This window comes from Brassica oleracea, chromosome C4 (assembly GCF_000695525.1).
Source record: "Brassica oleracea var. oleracea cultivar TO1000 chromosome C4, BOL, whole genome shotgun sequence".
NCBI classification, from domain to species: domain Eukaryota; kingdom Viridiplantae; phylum Streptophyta; class Magnoliopsida; order Brassicales; family Brassicaceae; genus Brassica; species Brassica oleracea.
In genome coordinates, this window is record NC_027751.1 from 24,638,711 (window position 1) to 24,654,669 (window position 15,959).

General features: G+C 36.4%; 1 protein-coding gene, 1 long non-coding RNA gene and 1 pseudogene across 3 annotated transcripts in view; all 3 read right to left on the bottom strand.

Moving 5' to 3' along the window:
- LOC106337020 lies at positions 1-1,091 on the bottom strand (annotated as a pseudogene).
- A 7,495-nt stretch (positions 1,092-8,586) lies between these two features.
- On the bottom strand, positions 8,587-9,512 carry LOC106337021 (proline-rich protein 3-like). Its single transcript, XM_013776038.1, has 2 exons — positions 8,936-9,512; positions 8,587-8,837 (listed from the first exon to the last, which is right to left on the bottom strand). The coding sequence occupies exons 1-2, from the start codon at positions 9,462-9,464 to the stop codon at positions 8,623-8,625; spliced, it is 744 nt and encodes a 247-aa protein (XP_013631492.1). The 5' UTR covers positions 9,465-9,512; the 3' UTR covers positions 8,587-8,622.
- Positions 9,513-9,656: 144 nt separating this feature from the next.
- LOC106337022 overlaps positions 9,657-15,959 on the bottom strand; it is a 13,545-nt gene continuing 7,242 nt past the window's right edge. The window contains exon 3 of one of the 2 annotated variants that reach the window (XR_001268943.1): positions 9,657-9,893. This is a non-coding gene — a long non-coding RNA (uncharacterized LOC106337022). Of the gene's footprint in view, positions 9,894-14,252; positions 14,504-15,959 lie in introns of those variants that run through there. The other variant, XR_001268940.1, reaches the window with a different exon arrangement.

Here is a 15,959-nt window from a genome sequence, read left to right on the forward strand (position 1 = left end):
AACAATATATTGATCAACGTGACCTCATATATAATGCATGCAAGTTCATCACCATATTAACGTGATCATCATCAGTATTTGGGAGTGGTAGGAGCAGACTTGGGACCGGTGAAGTAGAAAGGTCCGACGCTAAAGATCTTCAAGTTCTTGTCGGAGTGGTAACGGTATCCGTACATCGACAATGGAACTCCGGTGAGACCCTTGTTGACATTGGTTGGGTTCTTGCAAGTCTCAACTGGAGATGCGTAGAGCTTGACACGACAGTGAAGTAGGTTCTTGATGATGTCGGTCAACGCCACGTGGAAGTATCCCTTAGAGTCAGTTGGATTGCTGTAGATCACAACATCCTTCTTCCCATATGATCCTGGCTCGGAGCATACGATCTTTGCATTGGCTCCTACATGAATTCAGTTAACCGAGTTTTCAGATTAGTAATTTTGTTGTAATCATAGATATTTATTTAATTACGGAAGTTTAAATATTTATTTATACCTTGAATTGGGTAGGTTTCGTAACCGTTTTTGCAAAGGATGATACCATCAACGATTTTAGGAACCTCTGGGGCATATGGCTTGGTGGGGGGGAGTGTAGGTTGGTTTTGGAACATATGGCTTCGTGGGTGGAGTGTAGGTTGGCTTTGGGACATATGGCTTCGTGGGTGGAGTATAGGTTGGTTTTGGAACATATGGCTTGGTGGGTGGAGTGTATGTTGTTTTTGGGACATATGGCTTGGTGGGTGGAGAATAAGTTGGTTTTGGGACATATGAAGGAGGAGAATAGCTTGGAGACTTTTTGTAGACGGGAGGAGGGAGAGTTGGCTTGTAAACCGGTGGAGTGTAAACGGGAGGTGGAAGAGTTGGTTTAGTGTAGACCGGAGGGGGAAGGGTTGGCTTGTAAACTGGTGGAGTGTAAACTGGAGGTGGAAGTGTAGGCTTGTGGGTGTAAACCGGTGATTGGTGAACCGGCGGAGATGAGGGAGAGTAGTAAGCAGTGGCTATGGTTGCCAAAGAAAAGAGGAGGCAAATGGCCAAGGAGGTGCGTTTTATCGCCATTGCAGAGAGCGTGACTTTTTTTACCTTACGCTAGCTAGTTCTTTTGTTTGTTTCTAAGTGGGATGAGGAAAATGATTACATCAAATGGGGTTTTATAAGAAAATGTTAACGAGTAATGAAGAATTTAAAAATTGTTATAAAAAGAACTGGAATTTTATTGTATCGCGGGAATTTAAATAAGGGCAAAATTTTATACCCGTAGGAGAAGATAATACTGATAACAAGAGAGGATGTGTTATTAGAAGGAGAAGGAATGGTGTGTTTACAATGATCGAAATGATCGTTTATATAGAAGAGAAATTCACTGTGCAAATAGTGAAGCGGGCCCCACATCTTTTTATATTTTCAACGAAAACGGTATCTGCTTTTTCTGACTTTCATAACACTCCCCCTTGGGGGCCGGTGTCACTATCCGCTCTCGCTTAACGTCTTTGTTGCCTCGTTAAAAACCTTTCCAGGAAAACCCAATGGGAAAAACCATAGTAAGGTAAAAAGAGTACAACTACGTAAGCTCCCCCTCGAATGAACAGTCATAGATCCTTCTGATGGCGCATACCAATGTTATGGATGTGTTACTGAATACCGAGGTAGGGAGTGATTTTGTGAAGAGGTCGGCTGCATTGTCGCATGATCGAACATATCTTACTTCAATCTCTTTATTCTTCTCGAGCTCTTGAGTGTATGAGAAGAACTTCGGAGGTATATGTTTGGTTATATCGCTTTTGATATATCTTTCCTTCGTTTGAGCAACACATGCCGCGTTATCTTCATATAGAATAGTTAGCTCCGTATTTTCGTTAATCCCACTGCTTGAACAGATGTTTCAGCTTATTGATCTTAGCCATACACATTCTCTACTTGCTTCATGGAGTGCAATGATCTCAGCGTGATTTGAAGAAGTAGCAACAAGTGTCTGCTTCTGAGAACGTCAAGATATGGCGGTGCCTCCAATTGTAAAAACATATCCTGTCTGGGATCGAGCTTTGTGTGGATCTGACAAATAACCTGCATCTGCAAAACCAATCATTTGACCTTTTGAACTTTTAGGATAAAACAAGCCTAAATCAGTTGTTCCTTGAAGGTAACGAAAGACATGTTTAATTCTATTCCAATGTCTTCGCGTAGGAGACGAACTGAATCTCGCTAAAAGATTAATGGCAAAAGATATGTCAGGTCGAGTACAATTTGCAAGATACATAAGAGCTCCAATTGCACTTAAGTATGGAGTTTCAGGACCAAGTATTTCTTCATTTTCCTCAGATGGTCGAAACAGATCATTTTCAACATTAAGTGATCTAACGACCATCGGGGTGCTAAGAGGAGTTGCTCTATCCATGTTAAAGCGTTTCAATACTCGTTTGGTATATGTAGACTGGTGTACAAATATACCCTTTTGAGAATGCTCAATTTGTAATCCTAGACAATATTTTGTCTGCCCGAGATCTTTCATCTCAAATTCTCCTTTCAGATAGTTTGATGCCTTTTGGATTTCGTTTTGAGTTCCAATAATATTAAGATCATCAACGTACACCGCGATTATCACAAATCCGGATGTTGTTTTCTTTATGAAAACACAAGGGCATATAGGATCATTCGTGTATCCTTCTTTTGTTAAGTGTTCGCTGAGACGATTATACCACATTCGTCCAGATTGTTTTAACCCATATAATGATCTTTGCAATTTTATTGCACATAACTCTTTAGGTCTGGAACTTAACATTTCTGGCATTTTAAATCCATCTGGGATTCTCATATAGATATCAGTATCTAATGATCCATATAAATATGCCGTAACGACATCCATGAGACGCATTTCTAAATTTTCATTGGCCGCTAGGCTCATCAGGAATCTAAATGTGATTGCATCTATAACAGGAGAATAAGTTTCCTCATAATCAATTCCTGGCCTTTGAGAGAAACCTTGGGCTACGAGACGAGCTTTGTATCTTGTAATCTCGTTTTTCTCATTTCTTTTTCGGACAAACACCCATTTGTACCCAACTGGTTTTACATCTTTGGGTGTGAGCACAATAAGTCCGAATACATTTCGTTTGTTAAGCGAATCTAATTCGACTTGAATCGCATCTTTCCATTTTATCCAGTCATGTCTCTTTTGACATTCATATACAAACTTTGGTTCTGGATCTTCGTTTTCTTCATTTATTTCCTTTGCTAAAAGGTATGAGAAAACGTCATCAATATCATCCATCTCATTTCGTCTCCATATCTTTCCATTATGGATGTAATTGATAGAAATCTCATGATTTCCTTCAGATTAAAGATGCTTTATATTGTCATTAGATTCACAATTTTCTTCGTCCAAAATATTTTCTGTTATTTTGGGAGTATCATGCTTTTCACATTCCTTACGTTTTCTAGGAAGTTTATCCTTTGAACCAATAGGTCTACCGCGCTTTAAACGTGTTCCTGATTCACGTGTATCAACTGCCGTTCCACCATTTTGTGGTATTTCAATACGAGCAGGAGTATTTGCAGCGGGTATATGTGATTTAGTTACCATTTTGGTATCAGCAAATGCATCAGGTAGCTGATTTGCTATATTTTGTAAATGCATGATACATCGAACTTCTAGTTCTGACTGTTTCGTAGGAGGATCAAGGTGTAATAACGATGGTACACTCCATTTGATCTCTTTTCCTACTTGTTTATTGTCTCCCCCTAGAGTTGGGAATTCTTTCTCATTGAAATGACAATCGGCAAATCGTGCCGTAAACACATCACCAGTTTGTGGTTCTAGGTATCTTATTATTGATGGAGAATCATAGCCAATAGCACCACCGTAACGTACAAAGATGGGACCACAAAGACGGTTGGGAATATATATTGGCTATGATTCTCCATCAATAATAAGATACCTAGAACCACAAACTGGTGATGTGTTTACGGCACGATTTGCCGATTGTCATTTCAATGAGAAAGAATTCCCAACTCTAGGGGGAGACAATAAACAAGTAGGAAAAGAGATCAAATGGAGTGTACCATCGTTATTACACCTTGATCCTCCTACGAAACAGTCAGAACTAGAAGTTCGACGTATCATGCATTTACAAAATATAGCAAATCAGCTACCTGATGCATTTGCTGATACCAAAATGGTAACTAAATCACATATACCCGCTGCAAATACTCCTGCTCGTATTGAAATACCACAAAATGGTGGAACGGCAGTTGATACACGTGAATCAGGAACACGTTTAAAGCGCGGTAGACCTATTGGTTCAAAGGATAAACTTCCTAGAAAACGTAAGGAATGTGAAAAGCATGATACTCCCAAAATAACAGAAAATATTTTGGACGAAGAAAATTGTGAATCTAATGACAATATAAAGCATCTTGAATCTGAAGGAAATCATGAGATTTCTATCAATTACATCCATAATGGAAAGATATGGAAACGAAATGAGATGGATGATATTGATGACGTTTTCTCATACCTTTTAGCAAAGGAAATAAATGAAGAAAACGAAGATCCAGAACCAAAGTCTGTATATGAATGTCAAAAGAGACATGACTGGATAAAATGGAAAGATGCAATTCAAGTAACCCATGCCGTGTAGTTTGTCCCAGTTACTTCCAATGCCGGAAACTGAAGTTTCTCGATTTTTGCCATTTGAATTTCGAATCGCAGAGTGATCGTGCTGATAACGTGTTATGAAAAGAACTGGAATTTTATTGTATCGCGGGAATTTAAATAAAGGCAAAATTTTATACCCGTAGGAGAAGATAATACTGATAACAAGAGTGGATGTGTTATTAGAAGGAGAAGGAATGGTGTGTTTACAATGATCGAAATGATCGTTTATATAGAAGAGAAATTCACTGTGCAAATAGTGAAGCGGACCCCACATCTTTTTATATTTTCAACGAAAACGGTATCTGCTTTTTCTGACTTTCATAACAAAAATGTTATTATCACAAGTGAATAATATAGAAAATCATGTTTTGGTATTCATATTAGTGTGATGCACGATAAAAAAATCATGCTCCCAATTCACAACCATACACACGGTCACCCATCAAAGAGCTATATGAGCACTGAAAAGGACGTTAATTAACTTTTTTTTGGGCAACCGGACATTTAGAACTAATACTTTTTAATGATGCAACTTGTTCATGACTTGATGATTGAGCATGCCTTTTCCAATATGAACTTGAACCCAATGCCTAAAATTTCTGAATGAATTTGATTATAAAAGATTCCTTAAGCTCATTTATAGTTGACAGTATTAGCATAACAACAAAGGATGTAACTCGATGTTAATAAAAGAAATAAGTGAAATTAAAGGAATGATAATCAATAGAATCCGTTGGAATGGAACTATTATTCCACTTATTCCATACAGTACTGGTCTTCACATAAAAAAGACTACAAGCAATTTTTAAAAATTTGACCATTTTTATAAATTTTGTACACAATTTTTTTTTCAAAAAAAGCTGATTTATGCGAGTATTTTTTGTGGGCTGGAAGTGGGTGCTTGTAATGCTTTCTTTTAGTATCGGCACTAATTTCAGAACTATTTGGACGCGGAATGATTTTTGAAATGAGTGTTGTTATTTCTTTTGGAATGACGAGGAACAATATGGAACGAGATGGAATATTCTTTTCATTTTTCACTGTAACGGTGAACATTTCGTGGAATGAGAAGAAATTAAGTATTCAGAAAGTTTTTATTGCAAAAAATATTGAATTATTTTTGGGTTCACCTTATAGGGGTGAACTTCTAGATTCACCAACCAATAGAATTTCGTTATTTAATATTTCATATCTTTTAGAAAAGGAAACAAATTATTGTCAAGTTATATTATGTTTTTTTTTAAAAAAAAGATATAAATAAATAAATAATAATAGTAGTTACAAAAAAAGTTTTCTTTTTAAATATTAAAATATTTTTAACGTCGTCAGCAAAACACAAAATCTTTGGATAAACCCTAAACCCTTAGATAATTCTTAAACTCTAAATCAAAAACACTAAAACACTAAACCCTAAACCCTAAACCCTTGAGTGTTTAGTGTTTAATGTTTTTTATTTAGAGTTTATAATTTATTCAAGGGTTTAGGGTTTACAGGGTTTACCCAAGGGCTTAGGGATTATGATTTAAGGTTTAGTGTTTTGCTGACAACATTAAAAATATTTTTCTTTAATTTTTTTTGTAACTACTATTAATTTTTATTTATTTATTTACTTTTATTTATTTTAAGAACATAATATAACTTGACAATATTTTGTTTACTTTTTTGAAGATATGGAATATGAAATAACAAAATTCTATTGGTTGGTGAACCTAAAAGTTCACCCGAGGGGGTGCATCCAAAAATAAGTCAAAATATTGAGTTATTCTTGGGTATATCCGAGTTATTCTTGGGTTCACCCCATAGGGTGAACCTATAGGTTCACTAACCAATAAGTTCATTAACCAATAGGAATTAGTTATTTTATATTCAATATCTTTTAAAAAAGGAAACAAAATATTATCAATTTATATCATGACTTTAAAATAAAAAAAATAAATAAAAAATAGTACTAGTTGCAAAAAAAAAGAATTTTTAACGCCGTCAGCAAAACACAAAACTCTAAATCCTAAACCATAAACCTTTGGGTACACCCTAAACCCTTGGGTAAAAACCATAAACCTTGGATAAATCATAAACCCTAAATCAAAAACAATAAACACTAAATTTTAAAAATACTAAACCCTTAATCCTAACCCTTAAATCGTTGGATTTAGTATTTTTAAGATTTAATTTTATTGCTGACGGCGTTAAATTTTTTTTTGCAATTAGTACTATTTTTTTATTTATTTTTATTTTAAAATCATGATATAAATTTACAATATTTTGATTCTTTAAAAAAAAAATACTAAATATGAGATAACTAATTCATATTGGTCGGTAAACTTACGTGTTCACCTCCGCCCAAGAATAACTCAAAAATATTGCACACAATATTTAAAGCAGTACAACAAACTCAAAATTTGATTATGTTAATCTTGGAAAATTGCGCAGCAAGACCCTCGAGCTCGATAATATTTATTATACGTTGACCAACTAGTTAGTCATCCAGCTAGTACTGATCAATTTGTCTGAAATACAAGGCATCATTAACCCAAAAACTTACTTCGGATCTTTTAATCATTTTTAAGTATTAAATGTTATTTAAAATATTTAGTTAAAAGACATCAACATTCTGGTGCTCCAACGGGAATCTCTTATTCAAGAGTTCTTAAAAAAATATTCTTGGTACTAGGCATATAATATGATGATGAGTAAGAACAAAGCTTAGCATCTCAAACTAAACACATACTTTTCCTCTTTTGTTTAATAGTGTTGCTAAGAACCTACATCAACTCTGAAACAAAAAACAAACCTTAGCCCGAGCCCCGAGAGGTATTCTCACGATCAAGAAGATAAGCAGGAACAGCTCCTTCCTGAACATCCTCATCAGTTTTACGCCTTGATGAACTCTCCTCATGCATCTTCAATCTGTAAAAAAAGTACACATTTCAGAACAAAGCACAAATATTACTTATTTCATTCTACAAAACATATCAAGATTCCGTTCATCGACATTTAATAATTATTATGACATGTATCTTCTATAAAACTCACGCTACAGATATCTACGTAAGTAACAAGCTCTGACCTTAACAAACACTATTCCACACACAACCGAAACACAAGAGGGGAGGGAAGAATATAAAGCTAACATACATTAAGAATCTTCAGTGTCGCTTTGAGTATCGATGCAAACCTCAGTTGATGTTTTATCCACGATCCTTCCTCTGAAAAGGATTGCATATTTCCAGCCAACATTCGGCTTGGTTCAAATGTCTTATAGCTCGACTCTGCAAATAGCCAAACAGATCGATTGCTCTCGGCTACCCTGAGCATATACTGATTCTATGATGTTATATACAAGGGCTAGACTTGGTTCCAGGACTAAATTAGTGCCGATTCATAGTGTTCGTGTGATTTTCGTATTGTATAATTATATCGTGCAACCAATCTATGGTTAATGACTGTACATCATTAGACTCGTAAACTATGGTTTATTGGGTCCATAAAGGAGAAATAGTTGTTCATGAATTCAGTAGACACAAGTCCACACAGCATTCACAACAGAAGAAGAAACATACTATCTTGAGAACAATCAACAAATTACAAATAATCTCTACCAAATTAATTTTTATAATAATGACGACAAAATTTCTTACATATTTATATAAGCAGTCGCATAGATCAAACAAATATGTTCCTCAGAAAATTTTATTAAATACAATTGCAAAAAATAACATAACCAATAAAAAAGATTGCATCGGTAATGCAACGAATCAAATGAAATTGATACAAAGAAACAAAAGAACATTTCGAAGGGAAAAGTTTCCAAACAGTAAATTGATCAACGTGACCTCACATATAATGCATGCAAGATCATCACCATATTAATGTGATCATCAGTATTTGGGAGTGGTGGGAGAAGACTTGGGACCGGTGAAGTAATTTTTTTTTTTTTTTTACTAAAAAAAAATTAAAATAATTTTAAAAATCTATCTAGGTCATCGAGTTCAGAGGTACACCATTGTACCTGCTCTTACAAGTCTCAACTGGAGATGTGTAGAGCTTGACACGACAGTGAAGTAGGTTCTTGATGATGTCGGTCAACGCCACGTGGAAGTATCCCTTAGAGTCAGTTGGATCGCTGTAGATCACAACGTCCTTCTTCCCGTATGATCCTGGCTCAGAGCACACGATCTTTGCCTTGGCTCCTACATGAATTTAATTAACCGAGTTTTCGGATCATAAATATTTTTTTGTAACTTTTTCATAGATATTTAATTATGGAAGATAAAGTATGTATTTATACCTTGAATTGGGTAGGTTTCATAACCGTTTTTGCAAAGAATGATGCCATCAATAACTTTAAGAATCTCTGGAACATATGGCTTGGTGGGAGGAGTGTAGGTTGGCTTTGGGACATATGGCTTGGTGGGAGAAGTGTAGGTTGTTGGTTTTGGGACATATGGCTTGGTGGGTGGAGTGTATGTTGGTTTTGGGACGTATGGCTTGGTGGGTGGAGAATAAGTTGGTTTTGGGACATATGAAGGAGGAGAATAGGTTGGAGACTTTTTGTAGACGGGAGGAGGGAGAGTTGGCTTGTAAATCGGTGGAGTGTAAACGGGAGGTGGAAGAGTTGGTTTAGTGTTAGTGTAGACCGGAGGGGGAAGGGTTGGCTTGTAAACTGGTGGAGTGTAAACTGGAGGTGGGAGTGTAGGCTTGTGGGTGTAAGCTGGTGATTGGTGAACCGGAGGAGATGAGGGAGAGTAGTAAGCAGTGGCAATGGTGGCCAAAGAAAATAGGAGGCAAATGGTCAAGGAGGTGCTTTTTATCGCCATTGCAGAGAGCGTGGCCTTTCTTTTGCCTTACGCTAGTTCTTTTGTTTGTTTCTGAGTGGGATGAGGAAAATGATTACATCAAATGGGGTTTTATAAGAAAATGTTAACGAGTAATGAAGAATTTAAAATTGTTATCACTACAAATGATAATAGAAAATCATGTTTTGGTATTCATATTAGTGTGATGCACGATCATATACATGACCCCCATTCACAAGTCACAACCATACACACGGTCGCCCACCAAAGAGCTATATAAGACTGAAAAGGACGTTAATTAACCTTTTTGGGCTACCGGACGTTCATTAACAAGTACTTTTTACTCTTCTGCGTACGATGCAAATTGTTCACAGATCAAAACAAACTTGTTCATGACTTGATGATTGAGCATGCCTTTTCCTAGATGGACTGAAGCCCCAATTCCTATAACTGCTGAATGAATTTGATTAGAAAAGATTCCTTAAGCTCATTTATAGTTGAAAATATTAGCATAACAAGTATTAACAACAAAGTCATACGTAATACGAGTTATACGACTCAATTGGTTGCACATGTCACGATCGACTAGATATCCGCGAGTTTTTATTCTTGAAAAGAACAAATACTTAGATTCATCCCTATGGTGAATAGTTAAATTCACATTATTTTTTTTAATCAACCAAAATACCATGTAAGATTTGTTAAAAACATAATATTTTTTTGAAAAAAAGCAGAAAAAACAAACGTCGTCTATAAAACTTTAAACTCTAAAATTTTAAAATCTAAACCATAAACCCTAAACCCAAAACTCTAAATTCTAAACTCTAAACCCAAAATCCTAAATCCTAAACTATAAATCATAAACCCTAAATTAAAACTCTAACCCTAAATCCTAAACCCTAAAAAAACCCTAAACACTAATTTCTAAACCATATATCCTAAATCCTAAACTCTAAACTCTAAATCCTAAACCCAAAACTCTAAACCATAAACTCGAACCCTAATCAAGTGATGGGTTTAGGGTTTAGGATTTAAGGTTTAGGATTTAGTGTTTAGGGTTTAGGATTGATGGTTTAGGATATATGGTTTAGAATTTAGGGTTTATGCTTTAACATTTAGGGTTTAAAGTTTAGGATTTCGGATTTATGGTTTAGAGTTTTGGTTTTGGGTTTAGGATTTAGAGTTTTAAGTTTAGAGTTTAGGATTTGGGGTTTAAAATTTAAGGTTTAGGATTTAGACTTTAGATTTTTATAGTTTAGAGTTTTGCAGACGGCGTTTAGAGTTTAGGATTTGGGGTTTAAAATTTAGGGTTTAGGATTTAGACTTTAGATTTTTACAGTTTAGAGTTTAGGATTTGAGGTTTAAAATTTAAGGTTTAAAAATTTAAGGTTTAGGATTTAGACTTTAGATTTTTATAGTTTAGAATTTTGCAGACGGCGTTTAGAGTTTAGGATTTGGGATTTAAAATTTAGTGTTTAGGATTTAGACTTTAGATTTTTACAGTTTAGAGTTTTGCAGACGGCGTTAACGTTAGTATTGTTTTTTCAGATATATCTTATTAAATTTTATTCCTTTTTTTAACTAATTTTATGTGGCACTTTAATTAGTTATAAATTAAAAAATGATGTGAATTTAACCATTCACTATACGGGGTGAACCCAAGTATTGTTCTTTCCAAAATATACATGTAACATAATTCCTAATAAGGATGTAAACATAATATTTAAAGAGAACAAACTAAAAAGGAACAAGAGTAGCCATTTTTCTGTTCGCCCTAGGGAGAAACTCTCTCAAGCCTGCATTCCAAATCGCCTATGATGGATCTCCTCAGCTACAGCCACGCCGATCTTTCCTCTCCCTCTGAAGCAGCTCTGCTCCTTTCCATGACCATGATGGTGACTAATCCCCCATCATGTCTCCGCCCCCCTCCAGATCCTCCACCATCGTCGTGTATGAATGTCCTGCTTGATGCTCACTCTCTCCCGTCATCCCTCCGGAACCACCAGACCTGCCAGACGTTGCTCTCTTCCACGTCGCCGCTGTATACCTTCTCGCCTGCTCCTCTTCACGATCTGCTGCTCTGACGAGGATGAACTCAGATCTGTGAGTTCTGATGTCTTTGATTTTCATCTCCAAACACTCTCGACAAAGAACACTCAGTTTGAACACCAAGCTTCATCTTTAAACCTAGCCTAAATGGCCTTTTTTATAGCTGTGCAAGATATGGATGTAGAAGTGAGTTATTTGGTTGAAGAAAGCATTGATTCCAAGCTAGTCTCTTTCCAGTACACAACAAATCAACGTCTTGAGGACTGGCTTCTGATTTCCAAAGTATCGGGAGTGACTGGTGTTGTCGATGTTCGATTCTTACCCATGCACCTTCTCTATTATGCTCGACCAGATCTGGTTATCGAGGACTTCCAAGAAATTGTTTCCTTCTCCTCTGCTCACTGGCTCCTCTACCTTGGCAACATATGCGTTACTGGTGCATCCCTTCCAAACGACCACTAAAGCTTTCTCACCGTCGACATCCTCCTTCTGTGGTCAATAACCCAATGCCGCCGTCTCTATACAGCACCAACAGAGCCCATTAGCAGGTTGGCATCGATTTCTGTTATTGGCGTGTCTGGCCAGTTTATGATTCTCAAAGACAAGAAGGTACTATACCTCCAAATTCATCTAGTACTTTTCCGTTTGTGTTTTCATACCTCCGGTTCACCAAGCCGTGCCCCTAATGGGGTGTTCCTTGTGATATCTCCTCCATTGCTGCATTTCATGTTTACTGAGCTTCGAATAGTCAAGACGAGTATCTTTGTCTTTGGGGAAATGGCATTTTATGTCATGCCTGATGAGTTCTCTAGAATTGGAGTTCTTGACTCAACCGCCACACCGAACAGTTTGCTCCTCTTTACTTTAAATATTCACCTAGTCTCTCCGGGAAGCCTCATCGGTGTTAGAGCTGATCTTAGCCGTCTAACGGGCTGTTTAGCCAAATCCAGATCCTCTTCGGACAACTTTCCACTTTTCTAAACCTCATTTCGAGTTCTTCGGAGCTTCCGCTGCAGGGATACAAGTGACGACAATCTTTGGATTTATTTACTTTGAGCAAGTCTCTCTGTTAACACCTCTATCTTTGAATTTATCGTTTCTTCTTTGTTCATTGTACCGTTGAGTATTCTCGTTGTAGTCGTCTTATCGTTGAGCATGACTCAGGTTGTAGCCTCGTAGCCTTTGGGCCTCTTTTGTAATATAATCCGTGTTACAAAAAAAGAGAGAACAAACTCAAAACATTGACCAAGTAAACTAGGAATTTTTATTAGAGTTATTCTTGGGTTCACTCCCTAGGGTGAACCTTTAGGTTCACCAACCAATAGAATTTCATTATTTCAAATTCGATATCTTTTAGAAAAGGAAACAAAATATTGTCAAGTTATATTATGATGTTAAAATAAAAAGGTAACAAAAAAAATAGTAGTTCCAGAAAAAAAAATTAATTTTTTTTTTAACGTCTTCAGCAAAACACTAAACCCTAAATCCTAATCCCTAAACCCTAAATCCTAAACTCTAAACCCTTGGGTAAACCCTAAACCCTTGGACAAATCATAAACTCTAAATCAAAAACACTAAACACTAAAACCCTAAACCATAAATCCTAACCCCTAAACCCTAAACCCTTGAGTGTTTTAGTGTTTAGTGTTTTTGATTTAGAGTTTATAGTGTTTTTGATTTAGAGTTTAGGATTTATCCAAGGTTGTAGGGTTTACCCAAGGGTTTAGAGTTTAGTATTTAGGGTTTAAGGATTAGGATTTAATGTTTCGTGTTTTGCTGGTTAAAAGATATTTTTTTTGGTAATTACTACTATTTTTTTTTCCTTTTTATTTTAAAAATATAATATAATTTGATAATATTTTGTTTCCTTTTATAAAAGATATCGAATTTAAAATAACACAATCTTATTAGTTGGCGAAGAGATTCACCCTAGGAGTTGAACACAAGAATTAGTCTATTTATTATTATACGTTAACAAACTAATTAATTAGTCGTCCAGCTAGCACTGAACTTGTCTGATTCTATGATGGTGTATACAAGGGCTAGACTTGGTTCCTCGACTAAATTAGTGCTGATTCATAGTATTCTTGTGATCTTCGTATCTACAATAGATACCAGATATTTATATCCTGCAATCAATATATGGTTAATACGCACAAGTCCACACAATATCCACAAAACTACAAATAATCTATAGGAAAGTAACTTTTATAAAATTTTAATTTAAAATTTCTTATATATATTATGTATAAGAAGTTGCATAGATCAAAAGGATGTCCCTCTTACAATTTTATTAAATAAAATGGCAAAAAAATAAACAATATAACCGAAAAGAAAGACTGCATCGGTAATGCAATGAATCAAATGAAATTGGTAAAAAGAAACATAATGCATGCAAGATCATCACCATATTAATGTGATCATCAGTATTTGGGAGTGGTGGGAGCAGACTTGTGACCAGTAAAGTAGAAAGGTCCGACGCTAAAGATCTTCAAGTTCTAGTCGGCATGGTAACGATATCCGCACATAGACAATGGAACTCCGGTGAGACCCTTGTTGACATTGGTTGGGTTCTTAGGGCAGGTCCAATGGGGATCCTTACCCAAAAATCCTTAGGGATTAATCAATAAAATATAGTGTGAGATCCACTAAACTTAAGGATTTTTGTCACAATAATCCTTAGATAAGGATCAGATTTGTTACTGTGCGTGGGTTCCACCGCCACGTGGAACCCCGCGATTGCTTCTTTTTTTTTTTTTTTACTAAAAAAAAATTAAAATAATTTTAAAAATCTATCTAGGTCATCGAGTTCAGAGGTACACCATTGTACCTGCTCTTACAAGTCTCAACTGGAGATGTGTAGAGCTTGACACGACAGTGAAGTAGGTTCTTGATGATGTCGGTCAACGCCACGTGGAAGTATCCCTTAGAGTCAGTTGGATCGCTGTAGATCACAACGTCCTTCTTCCCGTATGATCCTGGCTCAGAGCACACGATCTTTGCCTTGGCTCCTACATGAATTTAATTAACCGAGTTTTCAGATTATAAATATTTTTTGTAACTTTTTCATAGATATTTAATTATGGAAGATTAGTATGTATTTATACCTTGAATTGGGTAGGTTTCATAACCGTTTTTGCAAATAATGATGCCATCAACAACTTTAAGAATCTCTGGAACATATGGCTTGGGGGGGGGGGTGTAGGTTGGCTTCGGGACATATGGCTTGGTGGGTAGGGGGTAGGTTGGCTTTGGGACATATGGCTTGGTGGGTGGGGTGTAGGTTGGCTTCGGGACATATGGCTTGGTGGGTGGAGTGTATGTTGGCTTTGGGACATATGGCTTGGTGGGTGGGGTGTAGGTTGGCTTCGTAGAAGCCGGAAAACCGGGTCAAAAGAAACGATATAATATAAACGATGTTAAGGAAAATATATAAACGATTCAAAACCGTAACGAAAATGAAACCATGTAGTCGAAATGAATCTCTTTCCTTAACTCTTAATATTCGCTCCATTAGTGCGACGGATCTGTACGAATAGGAGTCCCAGGATAAAACCATGATAGGTTATCACGCGACACTCGTGAAGAACCTCTAACGAACTAATATTTCTACGACTAGACTTACGTTGAGGGATTTGGGGATTTTTTGTTGCGTAAAAACTTAAAGAGAAATGAAGGAGGCGACGAGTTTATAAAGAGGAGAAGACGAGCCACTTTCCGTAACTGATGCAACACGTGCGCACGTTAGCGGAAATCTCGCGAGAATCTCGGAGGCGAGGCGTTACGAAACTTTCTCCGCAAGATCTTTCTCGTTTAAGCTTATCGTCAAGAAGAGAGACATCGTGTTGTTTTTAAACGAACTACGTGTTGTTTAAAATAAAATGCATGCCATTTTTTCGGGAATTAAATGGCAAAACGTTGAGCTTAACTTGGTCCAAAAAAAATATTCTTATTGGGCCGGAGGCCCTCTACCAAGACCCAAGACCCAAAACCCAAGACTCAAGACCCAATTCTAATCCTGACTAGACTAGACAGACTTATCGAGAGTGTTTGCAAAAATTCTCTGTGTTTGAGTTGGTGGCATTTTTAAGCATTGAACCACTCATAGTTAATATCTGTCGGGTTTACTTTACCAGAAGGTGAACATGATGTCTTGAACCAACCGGTGTTTTATGTAGACCGAGACAACAGGCATAACACAGCTTCATTTTCTCGTAGAACTTTGTTCTCTATTATGTTCATTGTGGCCCTGAACTATTTCTGGTTTTCATGAGTGAACTTAGAAAATATAGCCTTACATTCATTCTCCTAGAAACGACCCCATTTCACACTCATTAGGTGATTGACCATGAAAAGCATCGAGGAATACTCCGCTTAAGAAGCTATGGAATCATTAAAAGCTTATGCTTATCCTTCTCACATTCTTTAGCGCTTTATCATCTTAGGAGCTGGGAAGAGACAACTTTC

Excerpts from the sequence above, each read along its gene's own strand:
- LOC106337021 (XM_013776038.1), bottom strand. The coding sequence starts at position 9,464 with ATGGCGATAAAAAGCACCTCCTTGACCATTTGCCTCCTATTTTCTTTG. Across the intron at positions 8,838-8,935 it reads TGAAACCTACCCAATTCAAG|GAGCCAAGGCAAAGATCGTG; the intron begins GTATAAATACAT and ends AAATTCATGTAG.